Here is a 16,383-nt window from a genome sequence, read left to right on the forward strand (position 1 = left end):
CTTTATGGGAGAAATCATGGTATATTGATTTATTTGTATGCATCTGTAAAAAATAAAAATAAAACAACACATGGGAAGTGGTCACCCGAGAATATAAGAGCGTGCACTCAGGGTGTTAGGTTTAAAGCTTTTATTTATCCATAGGTCTGAAGACGCACACTGTCTTAGCTGGTCTTGAAGATGCCAGAGACGATGTAGTCTCGGTGCGTTCCATCGATCAGGCCTGTCCCATTGTTGTGGACAAACCAACAGGCAACTTCCTGTCCGTTCTTCACGTCTGTGCGGAAGTCTTTCTGCCAGCCCCTGCAGGAATAACACAGCTGTAACAGCCTGGGGGTGGGGGGGGGGTTGCAAAGAGAGGGAGAGGGGGCAAATAGGCGTCCCTCTGTCTCTCTCTCTGTCTGCCTTTGTCTCTCTCTGTCTCCATCTCTTTATCTCTGCACCACGGTAGTGATTGGACAGCGTGTGTGTTCACACCCACACCCTGCTGCACTATGATTGGTTTACCTGGTGACAGTGAGATGCTGTCCCTTCACCAGCATGGTGGCATCCGGCTTGTCAGACGTCTCTCCGGACCGCAGCTCACTGACCTGGAAACTCAGGCCGTGGTAGAACTGCCCTGCAGGGGGGAGGGGGGCAAGAGGAGACAGTGTTGAACTGACCCGAGCAGCTGCTGCCTGAGCATTGCTAACCCACACAAACACTTCATCACACACACAGGCACTCAGTCACACACACTCATACACACGGATGCTTTCCCAAAATATCTCACACTCTCACACAAGCCTGGGTCGACAGGAGCAGCAGGGTCAGGGAGCGGCTTACCCAGCAGGCCGTGGGTGGCGGGGGAGAGCAGGTGGCTGTCCAGGGTATAGAAGCCCAGGTAGTCCCGATGGGTGGGGTGCTTACTCCAGACCTTATGCAGGATGACCACAAATTTCACCGAGTCCTTCAGGGACACAGTCAGGCTGCGCTCCTTGTCCATCTGCAGGTCGAAGCTGGAGGGAGAGACAGGGAGCAGGACACACATATTCAGGCTTGTGCACATACATATACCGTACATATACAAACAAAGACACACACACACGCACACGCACACACACCAGGTCAGCAGGATTCCTGGTCCTGTACTCTACTGTCTCTCAGGACCAGGGCTGGAGACCCTGCTGGACTGGACTGGACTGGATTGTACTGTCTGTGGTGTTCTGGCCTGTACTGGACTCTACTGTCTGCTACAGTGGGCACCAGGCTGGACTCACTTGGTCTGCTTGAGTGTCAGGGACTCGTCCCAGGAGAGCTCCAGTCTGCTCTGACCATGCAGCAGCTCGATGCCCTGTGTGGACACGTCCAGCCTGAGGCCCAGGCTCTGGCTCACGATGCCGAAGCGCCAGAAGTAGGTGCCCACCCTGCCGCTGGGGTCCAGGTGCTTGTCCGCGATAGTCTGCCCATTCACCACCGTGCCTGCAGATAAAGCGCACAGCTGGTCACTATGGGCCCCGGGCCCCCAGGTCAAAGGTCAAAGCTGCATCTATTTTCTCACCCACACTTTTGCAAAGTCTAGGAGGCGTCATTTTGCAAAAAGTAATTAATTAAATATAGTACAATACAATATAGTAAGGGGATATCAGACTCCTGATGTGTGCAGGGCCTGGAGCCAATCAGATTATTGACCTACCTGTGTGTGTTTCAGTGTGTGTCTGTGTCTGTGTGCGTGCATGTGTGTGTTTGTCTCTGTGTGTGCATGGGTGTGTGTATAACTGTTTGTATGCATTGTATGCATGTGTGTGTGTATGTGTTTGTGTGTACATCGTGCCCCATTGGAGAGCTCACCTGTCTGGGGGTCTCTGACCAGGTTGAAGATGACCCCCGGGCTCTCGTCAATGTTGAAGCACAGAGTGTCGTTTTGATTGGGCGGCTGCACGATGAAGTGAGGGTCACTGTCCACTGCACAGACACACAGAGACACACAATATTAAAATTTACCAGGCATCTGGGCTGTGGAGAGAAGCAGTCAGTGTGCACACGTAGACATACAGCTCCTCCCTCAGGAAAAAAACATTGCACGCAGGCACACACACACACAAACTTATAGCACAGTAACACAGCGGTTCCGTTTGGTCATGGCCTTCAACAACATACAGATACTCTGCCTCACACCCATACATTCACACATCGCACACACTGGCAGCACACACGCATTATGACACGGGCTATACCTCAACAAAGTAAACAACCAGGGCTTGGTTTGTCAATTTTGTGGCGCCAATCAAAGCTCAGTTTAGAGGCCCCTCCTCCTCTACCTGTCATTGCCAATTCAGTGTTTCTACACACCATATAAAATTAAAATAATAATAATATAATAATTCACAAGAGGTATTAATTCTAAAGATACCTAAATTCATCATAAAGTTATAAACTAAGGACAAACAAATAGATTTTCTTTTATTGTTTTGTTTGTCACATCAGATAATGCCCGACACCATTAGAAGTACTGGATGCCAAACACTCGGCGAACAACACAATGGTGAAAAGTACACTTGATATTAAACATAAACACATGTTTTGGGTACCCTTTTAAGGTTACTAGCGCCTTAAATCAGCTTAAGGGGTTAAATGGAAAATGTTATGTAATAAAAATAATCTCCACAGGGGAGAGAGTTCAAGAGTTTAGGAGATACTGAAAGCACTATCACCACTGGATTATTATTATTATTATTGTGGCGTCCAAGAGGGCACTAAATTAATAACTGAAATAAACAGAAACTAAGAGGATACCAGGATACTTGCATTATTTTTTTATTTATGTCTTGCCAGTAACAACTGTATAGCATAATAAATGATTTTGTTAATTCCCTGCAATGTGTCTGTACTTTACTGTGCTATGCACATATACGAAAAGTGTGAACAATTGTGAAGGTGTTCTAACATTAACAGTATGCGTCGGCGTTCAGCATTTGAGCAGTTACTTCCTGTATGTCTTAGTACTTAGTACTTAGTCAAGATGCTGCTAAAGAGCATACGCATGTTAGATCTAATCAATTGTTGAAGCTTCTGTGGTCACATGGTAGAAAAAAGCCTGGGTTGTTTACGGACGTAGCCTTGGTTTAAAGCCTTCAGATTGTTCTGATTACACTGCATGGAAGTATGCTATGTTTTGATACCAAGCATTATGGCTTCATATGAGAAAATAAGGATTTTGTTGCAATTCAGGCTGTAATGTAATACTACTATTAAGCAGTACACAACTGCGTGGTTTGTGTGTTGGGAAACCACGCCACTGCAAACAACTTCATCCAAGTACCAGAAAGTAAAACCTCATGACAATCTATACACTTGCACAGCAAGCTAGCTATTTTCGGTTCTAACCTTATCAAATAAATAGGCCTATATGTAAGACCTATTTTCTTCATTCCCTCAATCATACCTGTAATACAATAACATGTTCAAATTAAGATTAAAATGCAGCCAGCTAGCTGCCATTTAAAACCGCCATAACATTCATATTTGAAGATTAAATCAAGCCTACGGTCCTTTTGAACAAAGCGATCTACTGCCCAATCTAACAGTTTTCCTTTTCCGTTGTATAACTGCCATGAAAAAGGCAAAGCTAACAGGTTCGCAATAACATCGATGGCTTCTCCACCAGTCGCCATTTCCCTGATGAAAGTTAGCTGAGGCTTTCTGATCCAATATAGGCCACCCACCCCAGCGCAGTGGTCTATGACAGGAACTAATTGAAGGCCCAGAATGAAGTAAAACATTTGAAAATATAAGTCCACCCACAACACTTTAAAATATGATTGGCTACTCATACAATCACTCCAAGTTTATAGCGGTTTACAGTTATATAGCAGCTTATTGTTGAAGGAGTCCACACCATATTCTTTCCCTATTAACATCATTTGAGAATTTTTGATAGGATAATGCACTCTTACACACACATTGAAGACGGTGGGAGGATTCACTCTAAGGCTACATATTTTAATGACTTGGGGGTAGTGGCCACAACAGGAACCCTGTTCTCCGGCACCACAGTGCAGAGATCCTATCACATCACTAAAAGGCCCAGGCCCTTAAGTGAGGCTTGAGATCGCTACACTACCCTCTGGCACGCAACAATATAACAAACATATATACAATAAACGCAATCAGTGCATTTTATATATATACATACATAAATGGATACAATATATATATATATAATAACAAAGTCCAACTTACCACTGCTGACTGGTGGTAGGCTGGAATACCTGTAGGCAAAACCTGAAGCCAAGAAGAATATAAGACAAAATATTATGCAACTATTTGAATGTAAATCAGTGTTTATACTTTTGAAAACAGAATTCAGATGAAATGTGTATGCATATAATTATTTTATTTTTGTGTGTGTGGGGGGGTATTGCTTAAGTTCTTAAGCCAACTCTCCTGCCCTGCCACAGTTATTCTCAACTGAATGCTTACATTTGACTCATGAAGTATTTAATGTACGCATTGACTTCTGCCTCAGCTCTGTACTCTGCTCCAGTTATTGTGTGCTATATAGAGACTGATTGAATGACTGATTTATTTTTTGATCACGATTGGTGGGTCACTGTGACCCCCTGTGAATGCTGGACTGTCCCAAGGGAAATCTTACTTTGTTGGACAGGGGGGGGAGGTACTCTCTGATCTGCAGGAGAAAAAGAAGAGAGAATACAAGATGTGAAACTCTGCTGCTCCCCACCATGGCTGCACATAGTCTGATCAGTGAAGTTAATACAGAACAGCACCACACAACACAACACCGCCCCACAGGCAAGTGAAGGGCCAAGCTGCTTGTCTCTACGAAAGTCAGCATTGAGGCTGTACAGTCAGTCTCCCCCGACCCCTATCCCACACACCTTCAGTCAGCTTATCAGCAAGCATCAGGTCATCCCTGTTGTCCTTGGGTGGTTTGGTGACGACCATGGAGGTGAGCGGCGTGACAAAGCTGTACTTGAGGGACAGCTCAAGGGCGCGTGCCGTCTTGTTCGCTCTCTCTTCCGGTGAGCCGCTGCCCCTGCCGGCACACACAGCAATCCACACCGGTCTGAGGGGCTTTCTATGTTGGTCTTTTTTTACACTTCCATACTGGGAGGGTTCTAGATGTAGGTGTGTTTGGGTTTTTTTCTCATGGTGTGTGTTAAATTCTTGTATTTCTTGTCAGTGTTCTAGATTGTGTGTGTATATTTCTTTACATGTTCTAATGGGTCTAGAGTTGTTTATGTATTTAATCATGTGTTTAACATTACCTTGTGTTCTTGTTGACATTGAGTCTTAGCTACTTGTTAACCCTTTAACAAATAACCAGTTCTATGACTAGTTGAAACCCTGATTGAAGTCATAATCTGTGAGTCAGCTGAGGAGCAGTCATGCTGGGAGGTACGGACCTCTTCCTGAGCAGCTGCTGGATGGTGAGGTAGGCCCACAGGCGCTCTGTGAACTCCCCAAAGATGTAGCTCTGGTTCCTGAAGACTTTCTCTGAGTCCTGCACACTGGCCTGGGCCTGCAGCTGTAGCTCCTGCACTGCCTGAACAGGGAACAGGAGGACAGTGTGCAGGGGCATCAGGACAGGGGCAGAGGGGTCAGGACACAGGACAGAGGAGTCAAGAAAGGGCTCAACACTACACTACAGTACCTTGCACTGTACTGTCCTCAACTGTAGTGTACTGTACTATCCGGCACTGCTCTGTTCTACATTACAAGGCACTGATGTAGACAGAAAATCAGACTTTTATTCAGTCAGTCAGTCAGTCAGTCAATCAGTCTGTCTATCTGTCTTTCTGTCTGTCTGCCTGCTTGTCAATGTGGCCTTACCCCCTGCGCCTTGACCTCCACCAGGAAGTTGTCCAGGTCGTTGTCGGAGATGTGTCCAGCCACCACAATCTCAGAGCCATTGTAAAGCTGTTTGAAGGTGTTGTCTGTCAGGGAGTCCACTGCATTCTCGGGGTACTGCAGCTCAATGTCAGACAGCAGGGGGTTGGCCACTTCATTGTAGAAGCCCTGTGAACACATGGACACACGATAATACGCAAGAATAAGGCACACCAGGCAAACACACAGACAAACACACACACACACACACACTTGAAGCTGTATCGCCGCGTCCGAGTCCTCGTAGATCCTGCGTGCCACACCGTTGTTCTCCGCCGCCATCTTCTCCAGAAAGGCCAGCTTGACGTCATAGCCGAACCCCAGACAGTACAGGGTCATGTTGCCACCAATCGCATTGAGCACATTCTCCCGGATCCTTTCCGGGTTCGTCTCCCCTGTCATTTTAGGGGACAGACATCTTAATCTCCATCATGCGCTCACAGAACTGAATAACTACTTCACCCTACAGAGATGGCGCGAAACCTGGGAATCATCTGCGATCATAACCTATCCTTAGAATCACACATTCAGAATGTGTCGAGATCCTCCTTCCTCCAGCTTAGAAACACTGCAAAATTAAGACAATTACTCTCATTACTGAGAATATGATACATGCATTTGTTACATCTAGATTGGATTACTGTAATGCCATTCTGTCAGGTAGCACAAATAGAGCTATTTCTGCACTTCAGTTAGTTCAAAATGCTGCTGCTAGGATCTTAACTTCATTTAAGATAAGGCTGCCTGTGCGCTACAGGATAGATTTCAAATTTCTCTTATTATCATTTAAATCACTGAAGGGACTGGCACATCCTTACTTAAAGATCTTCTTATCAAATACACTCCAGGTCGGCTGTTGAGATCCCAGGAAGCCGGTTACATAGTGGTCCCAAAAATACACAAGAACAATGCAGATGGCAGTGCATTTAGGTATAGGGCCCCCCAACTATGGAACGACGATGCCCTGTTAGGCATCCTGTTCCCCACATCCTAATCTTCTTGTTAATTGTATCATATAACTTTAATGTCTGGAGGGGAGGAAACCATTAGGCCTAAGCCTTAAGCTGTGGACCCCTAGAGAGTTCTTGTTTTTCTTTCCTCTGTGCCTAATGGTTAATTTAATTTAATTTAACTATTCATGGTTTATTTATTTGTTTATCCATTATTTGTTTGTTTTCAATCAGTAAAATACTCTACCCTGCGAAGTTCATTATACTAACTGCAAATTGATTGATTGATTGATTGATTGATTGAACCATCCACTAATTCCATTACTGTAGCACCTCCCCCACCCCCACCCCACCCCCACAATCCTGCTCCCTAGTCCTTCCATCCTCTCAACCTGTTCCCCAAATTGTTCCTGGACTTTACTACCCCTCCTCCTTCAATTCTTTCCTGGAATGTAGACGACCCCATTTGCCCTACTCCACTTCACGCGCGCAGACCCTATCCTACTTTCCCCGTGCCCTCTTTACCTGACCCCTAATCATTCCTGTCCCGCCACGCTCACCTGAGACGGGTTCCCCGTCGGTCAGCAGGATGATGATGGACACGCTGTGATCAGGCAGTTGGCCGGCAGCCTTGTCCTGCTCCAGCATGCGCACTGACTCCAGCACCGCCTGGTTTATGTTTGTTGCTGGGGTGGGGTGGCAGAGAAGGGGCAGAGGTCAGTCCCTAATAAACACACATCCCTAATAAACACACATACACACACATGCACACACGCATGCTCGCACGCTCGCAACAGATATTGACAGACATATTTATGAGGAGTTTCTGCATTTCCTGTGCTGTGCTGTATAGTACTGTACTGTGCTCTGCTGTGCTGTGTGCCTCCGTCTCACCTCCCCTAGCATTGATACCCTTCACAAACTCCTTGGCCTCTGCGATGTTCTTGGGCGTGGCTGGGCTCAGCGAGGGTCGCCACGTTCGGAAGCCGTGGTCGAACACAAGGAGGGCAAAGTAGTCGTCCATGTGGATTTCGCTCAGGATGGCGTCAAGGGCCTCACGGGTCTGCGGACAAGAGAGACGTCAAAACGCTCAATGTAAACGCTGTCAGATGTCCTCCTGAACTGACAACCCCCTGATCCCCCAAAACCCCAGGCCCAACCCACTCAGATTCTAAATGTTGTTTCATGCACTCCCCACGAACATGACATGGTGGGAGGGGTTTGTCATCACAGAAGTGTGGATTCTGTCCCAACTCAGCACAAAATGACTCAACAGACAATTTAATTGAACTTATGATTGGCTTCTTTTGAAATGACTCAGTTGCCACAACAACAGATAATTAAAGTGTCTGATATTGTTTTAAATTGAACTTGCAATCAACTGTTGTAAAATACAGATTAGGACAAATTACTTTAATTAACGGTTCAATTAAGTAATTAAAAGGAGGGCAATCCCTCCTTTGAGAGGGATTGAGAGAAGAGCTGTACTAGAGCTTAGGCATTTTCCACTTATTATTTATCAGAGGATGTATGTGTATCCAAACACACAAGGTGAAGTGAAAGTTATTGTTCAGTTGTGCGCACTGCCAATGTGCCAACCACCATCAAAGACAGTGAATTAAATGGTTTAGGCAGAATCTTTGCTGCATTGTCTTTTCTGTTGTCGCGTCAGGGATGATGTAACACAGGCGTTACGACAGAAAAACACAACGGAGCAAAGCTGCCACTGAAAATACTTTTTGAAAAGTGGGCATATTTCCTTAACTACATAAACTAATTAGCCTTTGCAAACTCTGCAATGAATTTTGATAAATCCTGCACACCCGTGTCTCTCTCTTTCTCCATTCCCTCTATCCTCTATTTCCTCTCTCTTTTCTCTTCCCTCACCCCACCCCAACAACCCCCTCTGCCCCTGGAGAAATCACCTGGCGCATCTTTGTCCCATACATAGAGCCACTTTCATCGATGACAAACACCACGTTCTTCCTCACACGCGGTAAATCGCTAGGAGCGAAATGGTGCACAAAATACCCATTCATTATCTGAGGGGAGAGAGAGAGAGAGAGAGAGAGAGAGAGAGAGGAGAGGACAGAGAGAGATAGAGTGGGACAAAAGGAGGCAGAGATGAAGAAAAAGAGAGGGACAGAGGGAGGGAAAATGTCAGTAAAGCAAAACAATGTTTCAGAGTAGTCAGTCATTTAATTTCAATGCAAGCACACACACCACTCACTCCCCCTCTCTCAGTCCCTCCCTCTGCCTTATCTACATCTTTCCCTCCCTCTCTCTACCACTCCCACTTCTCCTGACCTGGATCTCGCCAGCATCTCTCTCTCTCTTGACATCGTAGGTGATGAAGAAGTCTCCGTCAATAAGGGTGGAGGGGCAGCCGACACAACTGCGCTGCTTCTCCATGGTGGGGGAAAATGACACGTGAGCCTGAGTATGGAGAGAGAGAGAGAGAGAGAGAGAGAGAGAGAGAGAGAGAGAGAGAGAGAGAGAGAGAGAGGGGGAAGGAGAGAAGGGGTTGGAGAGAGGAAGAGAAAGAGGGGATCTGTTAAGGATCACACCTATTAGAATCTGTCTTGCAATTACCAGCTACTATAGCTACAGCCAACCAACTGCTAGAACTACCATGAACATTACTACTGTAACCTTAACCTTTACCACTACTAATACTGCTACTGCTTCCACTATTATTTCCACTAATTAGACTAACAGCACAATAATGTAGTAAGGACTGCTAGTAAAGTGACAGAAGGGCGGTGCCGTCTCTCTCGCAGCCGGCAGACTCAGCACAGTACCGTGTTCTCACTGACTGTCTTCTCCACCAGGGGGAGCAGTTCATTGGAGATGAAGGTTCCATGTGCGTTCAGAAAGGCGATGCCCTGGGGTTCAAACACGTCTACAACGATCTGGGGGAGGGGGTGGGGGGTGCAGGAGAGAAAGAGAAGAGTTTACATGTATGAAAGTACACTACTGGTCAAAGGTTTTAGAACACCTACATTTTTCCAGTTGTTATTGAAATGTAAGCAGTTTAATGTCCCAATGTACTGTTCAATTAAAGCATAGAACAAATAATCAATTGGAGATAAAAAATAAATCTTGGGATTGTTTTGTTTAACAAAATGTAACCCCTTAAACTAACAAACCCCTCCGGTACCCTTAAAAGGGCACCAAATCCGAGTGCTTTCTCTTTAATCCCATGTGTGCTCTTCACTGTTCTGTTGTTTGCCAAGTCTTTGGACTCCCAGCTTTCTAACGATGTGAAGAATTCTCTGATGTTTTTATGCCCCCCTGCATTTACCCCCACTCCAAATTCTGAAATGGGGGGTTGGGGGTATACTTGCCCTGATTAGGAGTACAAAATCTAAGAAAATATTGACAATTATGACATATTCTTGAATCAGACAGTCTACTGATCAAAACAAGACCATCCACATCGCCGTAGAGAGCTCAAAATGGAAAACTCTAAATTTGCTGAAACACAAAACAAGCCTACTTATAAAGAAATCTGATCAAAACAGAGGATCGAGTGATCTGTGACAGTTTGAATGAGTTCCTTCCCCCCCCCCATTCCCCGTTTACCCCCCAGGCACTGAATGACAGCGGGCAAAACGGAAACTAAATTGGATGTGTTTGAGAATGAAACACACTGGTAGCCAAGAGAATAAGCTTTCAAATGATGTGCCACATTGTAGGAGTACAGTGTAACATTTATGCACAGGAGCTGCGTGTAACACTGCAAAATAATGCTTAAGAGTGTGTAGTAACAGAATATAACTCTGAAACACACATTATTTTTCAGTTTTTGGCAACCTAAACTTTTTTTTAAATCTCTGGCAGTTTACCAATTACCTTTGGACCATTTCAGGTTATTCACTGGACTTGAAATGCTTAAATTACATTAAAACTGGAAAAATGGGTAGTGTATATACTTCCATCTTCAGTATGGACCTCAAAGTGCTGGAGCAGTTGCTTGGGTCGGACCCGGATCATCATCTCGTACTGTCCCATGTGCCTCTGCAGCAGCTCCTCATAGGTCAGCTGGAAGGTCACTTTGCTGGCCGCCGCGATGTTCACTGACACCGAGAACTTCTCCATCTTGCGGCCAGATGCCCTGCACATGTCCACACAGGGACACAACAGACACAAAGCAGTGACGGGGGAAAGAGAGGTAGAAGGTTTGACAGACAGATAAATAGATAGATACACAGATAGAGAGATAGAGAGATGGAGAAATGGAGAGATGGAGAGATAGACACAGAGGTGTGATTTTCATGAACTGAGATGTGAGATATGAATTACAGTTTATCACAACTGACACACTGAAATTAAATTGGTTCTGTGAACACAATGTCCCAAACCATTAGTTTAGGTACCAAAAGAAAAACTATTTCAACAAAACTTTCAGCATTATTCACCTGTTTCCACACAAATGTCAGATGAATTAAACTGTTCTTGGAAAAAACACGTTTCTATTCACAAAGCACAGCCTTCACCAGTGACACCTCATGTGGTCGTGTAGAAAGCATTGTCATTCAATATACCAAACTCTAATAAAGCTCAACACTATTAACACTATTAACTGTCTTCAAAGTGCAAACACTATGAAACTTAATTGTTCAACAAGCAATCAGAACTACAGGGCAATGTGGTCCCAAGTGTGGAAAAAGGCAAAACAGGTGAATAGACAAAGGGTCGGAAGCCAGCAAACAGGACTATAATGGAAATCCAGGAACCGTCGTCGTAGAAGCAAGATAAGGTGAAGAGATCAGGCAAACAATACAGGGCAGGCAAATCCAGGAATCGGTAAGACGAGGATACAAGCAAGGGACAGGAACACACAGAGAGCAGATCATAAATAGGTATGCATAGACTGTCACACAGACAGGCAAACAAGACTTTGCACTGAAGTCTGGAAACAAAGGTCTATATATACAAGGGGCTAATTCATTTTGTCTGAGACTTCTGAGGTTTGCCCAGTATGCTGTGGGTTCTTTGTTTGTGTTTATTGTTCGGAGTAAATGCACTCTAATGTAAATGGTTGTGAAGAATGGTAATTGTGACCCTTAAACACCCCTCATCATGGCCCTGAGGTGTCAGTCTGGCTTTAAAGCACAGCAGTTAGTGGACAGTGGACAGTGCTGTCAGTGGACAGGGGTGGTGCTCTTACTTGACCAGTCCGGCGGTCTGTCCCTGGCTCACAGCCTTCTGGTACTGCTGCTTGGCCTGCTCTTTCTCCTTCACCTGGCCCAGGTACGTCACTCCATCAATCACCCTGACCGCAGAGAGAGAGGTGGGGGGGCAGGGTTCAAACCACAGGTTGTGTTGACAATAGCTTCACAGGAAGCTTTCTTTATGATAATTTTTTCATTTGTGAATTTTTTAAAAATTTTAAACTCCATAAAAATAAATAAAACAGCATCACTGGACTGGGCGAGGGAGGGCTGTGTTGGACTGGAATTGACTGGACTGGATTAATCTGGAGTGTACTGGACTGAACTGGACTGGACTGGGTTACTGACATGCTGAAGTGTATAAAACAGTATTACTGGACTGGGCTGGGGAGGGCTGTGTTGGACTGGATTATTCTTGACTGGACTGTACCATACTGGACTGGACTGAATGAATCTGTAGTATACAGGACTGGACTGGATTAATCTGGACTGGACTGCACTGGGTTACTGACATGCTGAAGTTGGTGATGAAGGCCGTCTTTGGCAACTCCATGTCAAACAAGACCTCATGTGAAACATTGCCTCGGTTGACTGCTCGACTGGTTATCACATTGTGGGCGAAGCGAGAGGTCACCTTACAGTCCACCTTCACACTGTACACATCTATATCTGATGCACCCTGGAGAGAGAGAGAGAGAGAGAGAGAGAGAGAGGGAGAAGTACTGAACATGCACTACCAAGAGTGATTTCTTGACATTCTTACCACAAGAATTTTCTTGTAACAAGAAAACATGCTTAGTTATTCCAACAGCACAAGCAAAAACTTCCACTCTGCCTCGTGCGATGCTCTGTACAGGTTCACGTGCATAATTCAAAGCACGAGCAAGAATTCAGAGGAGACAGGTTTTATTTTATTGTTTTATATTTGAAAAAATAACTAAGGAAGATGGAGCACCAATGATCAGCGATTAGGTGTGTGTGACTGAATCTCTACACAACGGGATCACTCAAACTGCTGTCAATATTTCTCTGACACAAAATGAAGACAACTTTAGTGTGATTGCAGACCTTATTGGGGGGAAGTAACTTCCAACGCATGCTTGAATTAGCTTTCAAAAGTGGAAAGCACTAACAGATAATTAGATAACACAGACCATTAACCTGTTCATTTAGTTATTTCGTGAAAGTATTTTTTATTAAATATTGTTTTATTGCTGTTGTGAGTTAACTAATTATATGTACAAATCCTGTATTTGAATGCTGTTTCACAAAATTATATTGGAGTTAACACATTCATTTCAAACTCAGAACTCTACAATGGCATGTAAACATATTCATATTAGTCCTATTACAGATTAAAAACTCAATGACATAGATACAATGTTTTGTGTAATACGTCTCGTATAAAATAAGTTAACTTTGCCATCTGCTCACACAAACTGCATGAGAGGACTTATCTTATACTGTACAATAAGGAACACCCCAAATACAAAATATGAACTTGAGTAATTTCAATAAAAATATCTGTCAGTCCATATTGTGAAATCATCTGCCAGTGTAACATTGTGCCATCTTCAACAATGACGTAATTGAATCATGAACAAACTCACACAGTATCCGCATACTCACCACATCAGGAGAGCTCCGCTTCTGTTAAATAAATACACAAATTAATTAAATAACCAATAATTAAATAATGTATCAAAACAAAATAAACAGAAAAACAACAGAACGCATCACAGTGTTCATTTTTTGATGAGCAGAATGTACATGGCCTCTTATTAAAGCACTCGAATACATTTGCGTGAATGTTGCAAGTACAGAACAGTATTGTATGGCTACAGTGTCTGAACATAAACGATGCTGCCCTTGTTCACTGTCTCTGCTCTTTCTCCCCCTAGTGGCAGAGTGGGACACCTGATTGTCTCCAGAGTAGATGCATAAATACAGGGGTTTTCAAGCCGGACCTGGAGTACCCCCTGCCCTGCTGGTTTTTGTTCCAACCTAGGTCTTAATTACTTAACTGAATGGTATATTGCTTTGTTAGGGCAATTAAGGATTCAATTAAGACCTCACAAAAACCAGCAGGGCTGGGGGTACTCCAGGACCGGTTTGAAAATCCCTGACTAAATACATATACACTCACCTAAAGGATTATTAGGAACACCATACTAATACTGTGTTTGACCCCCTTTCAGAACTGCCTTAATTCTATGTGGCATTGATTCAACAAGGTGCTGAAAGCATTCTTTAGAAATGTTGGCCCATATTGATAGGATAACATCTTGCAGTTGATGGAGATTAGTGGGATGCACATCCAGGGCACGAAGCTCCCGTTCCACCACATCCCAAAGATGCTCTATTGGGTTGAGATCTGGTGACTGTGGGGGCCAGTTTAGTACAGTGAACTCATTGTCATGTTCAAGATTTGAAATTTGAAATGATTCGACCTTTGTGACATGGTGCATTATCCTGCTGGAAGTAGCCATCAGAGGATGCGTACATGGTGGTCATAAAGGGATGGACATGGTCAGAAACAATGCTCAGGTAGGCCGTGGCATTTAAACGATGCCCAATTGGCACTAAGGGGCCTAAAGTGTGCCAAGAAAACATCCCCCACACCATTACACCACCACCACCAGCCTGCACAGTGGTAACAAGGCATGATGGATCCATGTTCTCATTCTGTTTACGCCAAATTCTGACTCTACCATCTGAATGTCTCAACAGAAATCGAGACTCATCAGACCAGGCAACATTTTTCCAGTCTTCAACTGTCCAATTTTGGTGAGCTTGTGCAAATTGTAGCCTCTTTTTCCTATTTGTAGTGGAGATGAGTGGTACCCGGTGGGGTCTTCTGCTGTTGTAGCCCATGCGCCTCAAGGTTGTACGTGTTGTGGCTTCACAAATGCTTTGCTGCATACCTCGGTTGTAACGAGTGGTTATTTCAGTCAAAGTTGCTCTTCTATCAGCTTGAATCCGTCGGCCCATTCTCCTCTGACCTCTAGCAGCAACAAGGCATTTTCGCCCACAGGACTGCCGCATACTGGATGTTTTTCCCTTTTCACACCATTCTTTGTAAACCCTAGAAAGGGTTGTGCGTGAAAATCCCAGTAACTGAGCAGATTGTGAAATACTCAGACCGGCCCGTCTGGCACCAACAACCATGCCACGCTCAAAATTGCTTAAATCACCTTTCTTTCCCATTCAGACATTCAGTTTGGAGTTCAAGAGATTGTCTTGACAAGGACCACACCCCTAAATGCATTGAAGCAACTGCCATGTGATTGGTTGGTTAGATAATTGCATTAATGAGAAATTGAACAGGTGTTCCTAATAATCCTTTAGGTGAGTGTATATTATAATGAGTAATTCAGCCTATTTGACAGCAGTACATGGGCACAGGTATAGCTCTGAATGATGTCACAGTCATTAGTCAGGAGAAGAGCAAACGAGTCTCTTAGCAGCAAATTACCTTTAGAATTCTGCCCCCTGTGTCTGAGAGAGCCTGGGGGGAGGAAGAAAAAGAGGGGTGAGAAGGCTTTAAAAGCTGGAAATAATAATAAAGTTTGTTCCAATTAAGGAATCGGGAGAGATGAAAAAAGAGAATGAAAGAAATAAAAAGAAAGAGGTGGGGAAAGGTACAAATTTAAAACATGAAACAAAAATACACACATAATTAATAATATAACTGTAGCACAGAAAAAAAACATCTACCCGTGCTTACAGAGTTAACCACACTGACCACCAACTGCGTGCATCAGGGTGCCCAGTCCAGGGTGGCCAGTGCACAAACACAGTGCAGGAGCAGACAAGCAAGCGTACCTTCAAACCTGAGTCCTCTGGGATCACCAAGTGGGCAGGGGTCACAGCTGGCAGCCACAGCCCCAACAGCAGCAGCGGAAGCAGCAGCCTGGACATGGCGAGAGACGGGGGGCTGCTATAACCCTACAAAAGCGGACGTAGGAACGAACAGGAGATCCAACGAGAAAATGAGAACCAGAGAGAGCTTGGTGAGCTGTGCTCTGGTGTAATGACTGTGGGCTCAGTATTTATATAGGAGGGACATAGCCAGCCTCCCCTCCTCTCCCCACGTCAGGGCACTGCCCAACTCAGCAGCCTCTCACTGTCCATACCAGAGCAACGACCCCATGCCTGTTCACCCAGCCTGCACTGATGCCAGAGCGGAGTGAGTGAGTGTGTGTGTGTGTGTGTGTGTGTGTGTGTGTGTATATGAGGGATGACAACAAAGTATGTAATTGTGTGTCTGAGTGTGCTTGGGTGTATGGATATGTGCTAGTGTGTGTGTGGTTTGTTTACTGGGTTGTGTTTATTTTATTCCACTGATTTCCAGTAAATAAACC

The 16,383-nt window shown here is 44.6% G+C and overlaps 1 protein-coding gene across 1 annotated transcript; it reads right to left on the reverse strand.

The window, feature by feature from the left end:
- Window positions 1-115: 115 nt before the first annotated feature.
- On the reverse strand, window positions 116-16,037 carry LOC136717909 (inter-alpha-trypsin inhibitor heavy chain H3). The gene is made up of 22 exons (XM_066695482.1): window positions 15,845-16,037; window positions 15,495-15,527; window positions 13,649-13,669; window positions 12,532-12,698; window positions 12,016-12,120; window positions 10,797-10,959; window positions 9,644-9,754; window positions 9,150-9,278; window positions 8,768-8,884; window positions 7,737-7,905; window positions 7,403-7,528; window positions 6,106-6,287; window positions 5,836-6,021; window positions 5,409-5,548; window positions 4,881-5,038; window positions 4,637-4,669; window positions 4,222-4,263; window positions 1,831-1,944; window positions 1,260-1,461; window positions 826-998; window positions 508-619; window positions 116-303 (listed from the first exon to the last, which is right to left on the reverse strand). The coding sequence occupies exons 1-22, from the start codon at window positions 15,938-15,940 to the stop codon at window positions 165-167; spliced, it is 2,718 nt and encodes a 905-aa protein (XP_066551579.1). The 5' UTR covers window positions 15,941-16,037; the 3' UTR covers window positions 116-164.
- Window positions 16,038-16,383: the final 346 nt, after the last annotated feature.

Source organism: Amia ocellicauda, chromosome 22, assembly GCF_036373705.1.
Source record: "Amia ocellicauda isolate fAmiCal2 chromosome 22, fAmiCal2.hap1, whole genome shotgun sequence".
In the NCBI taxonomy this organism is placed as follows: domain Eukaryota; kingdom Metazoa; phylum Chordata; class Actinopteri; order Amiiformes; family Amiidae; genus Amia; species Amia ocellicauda.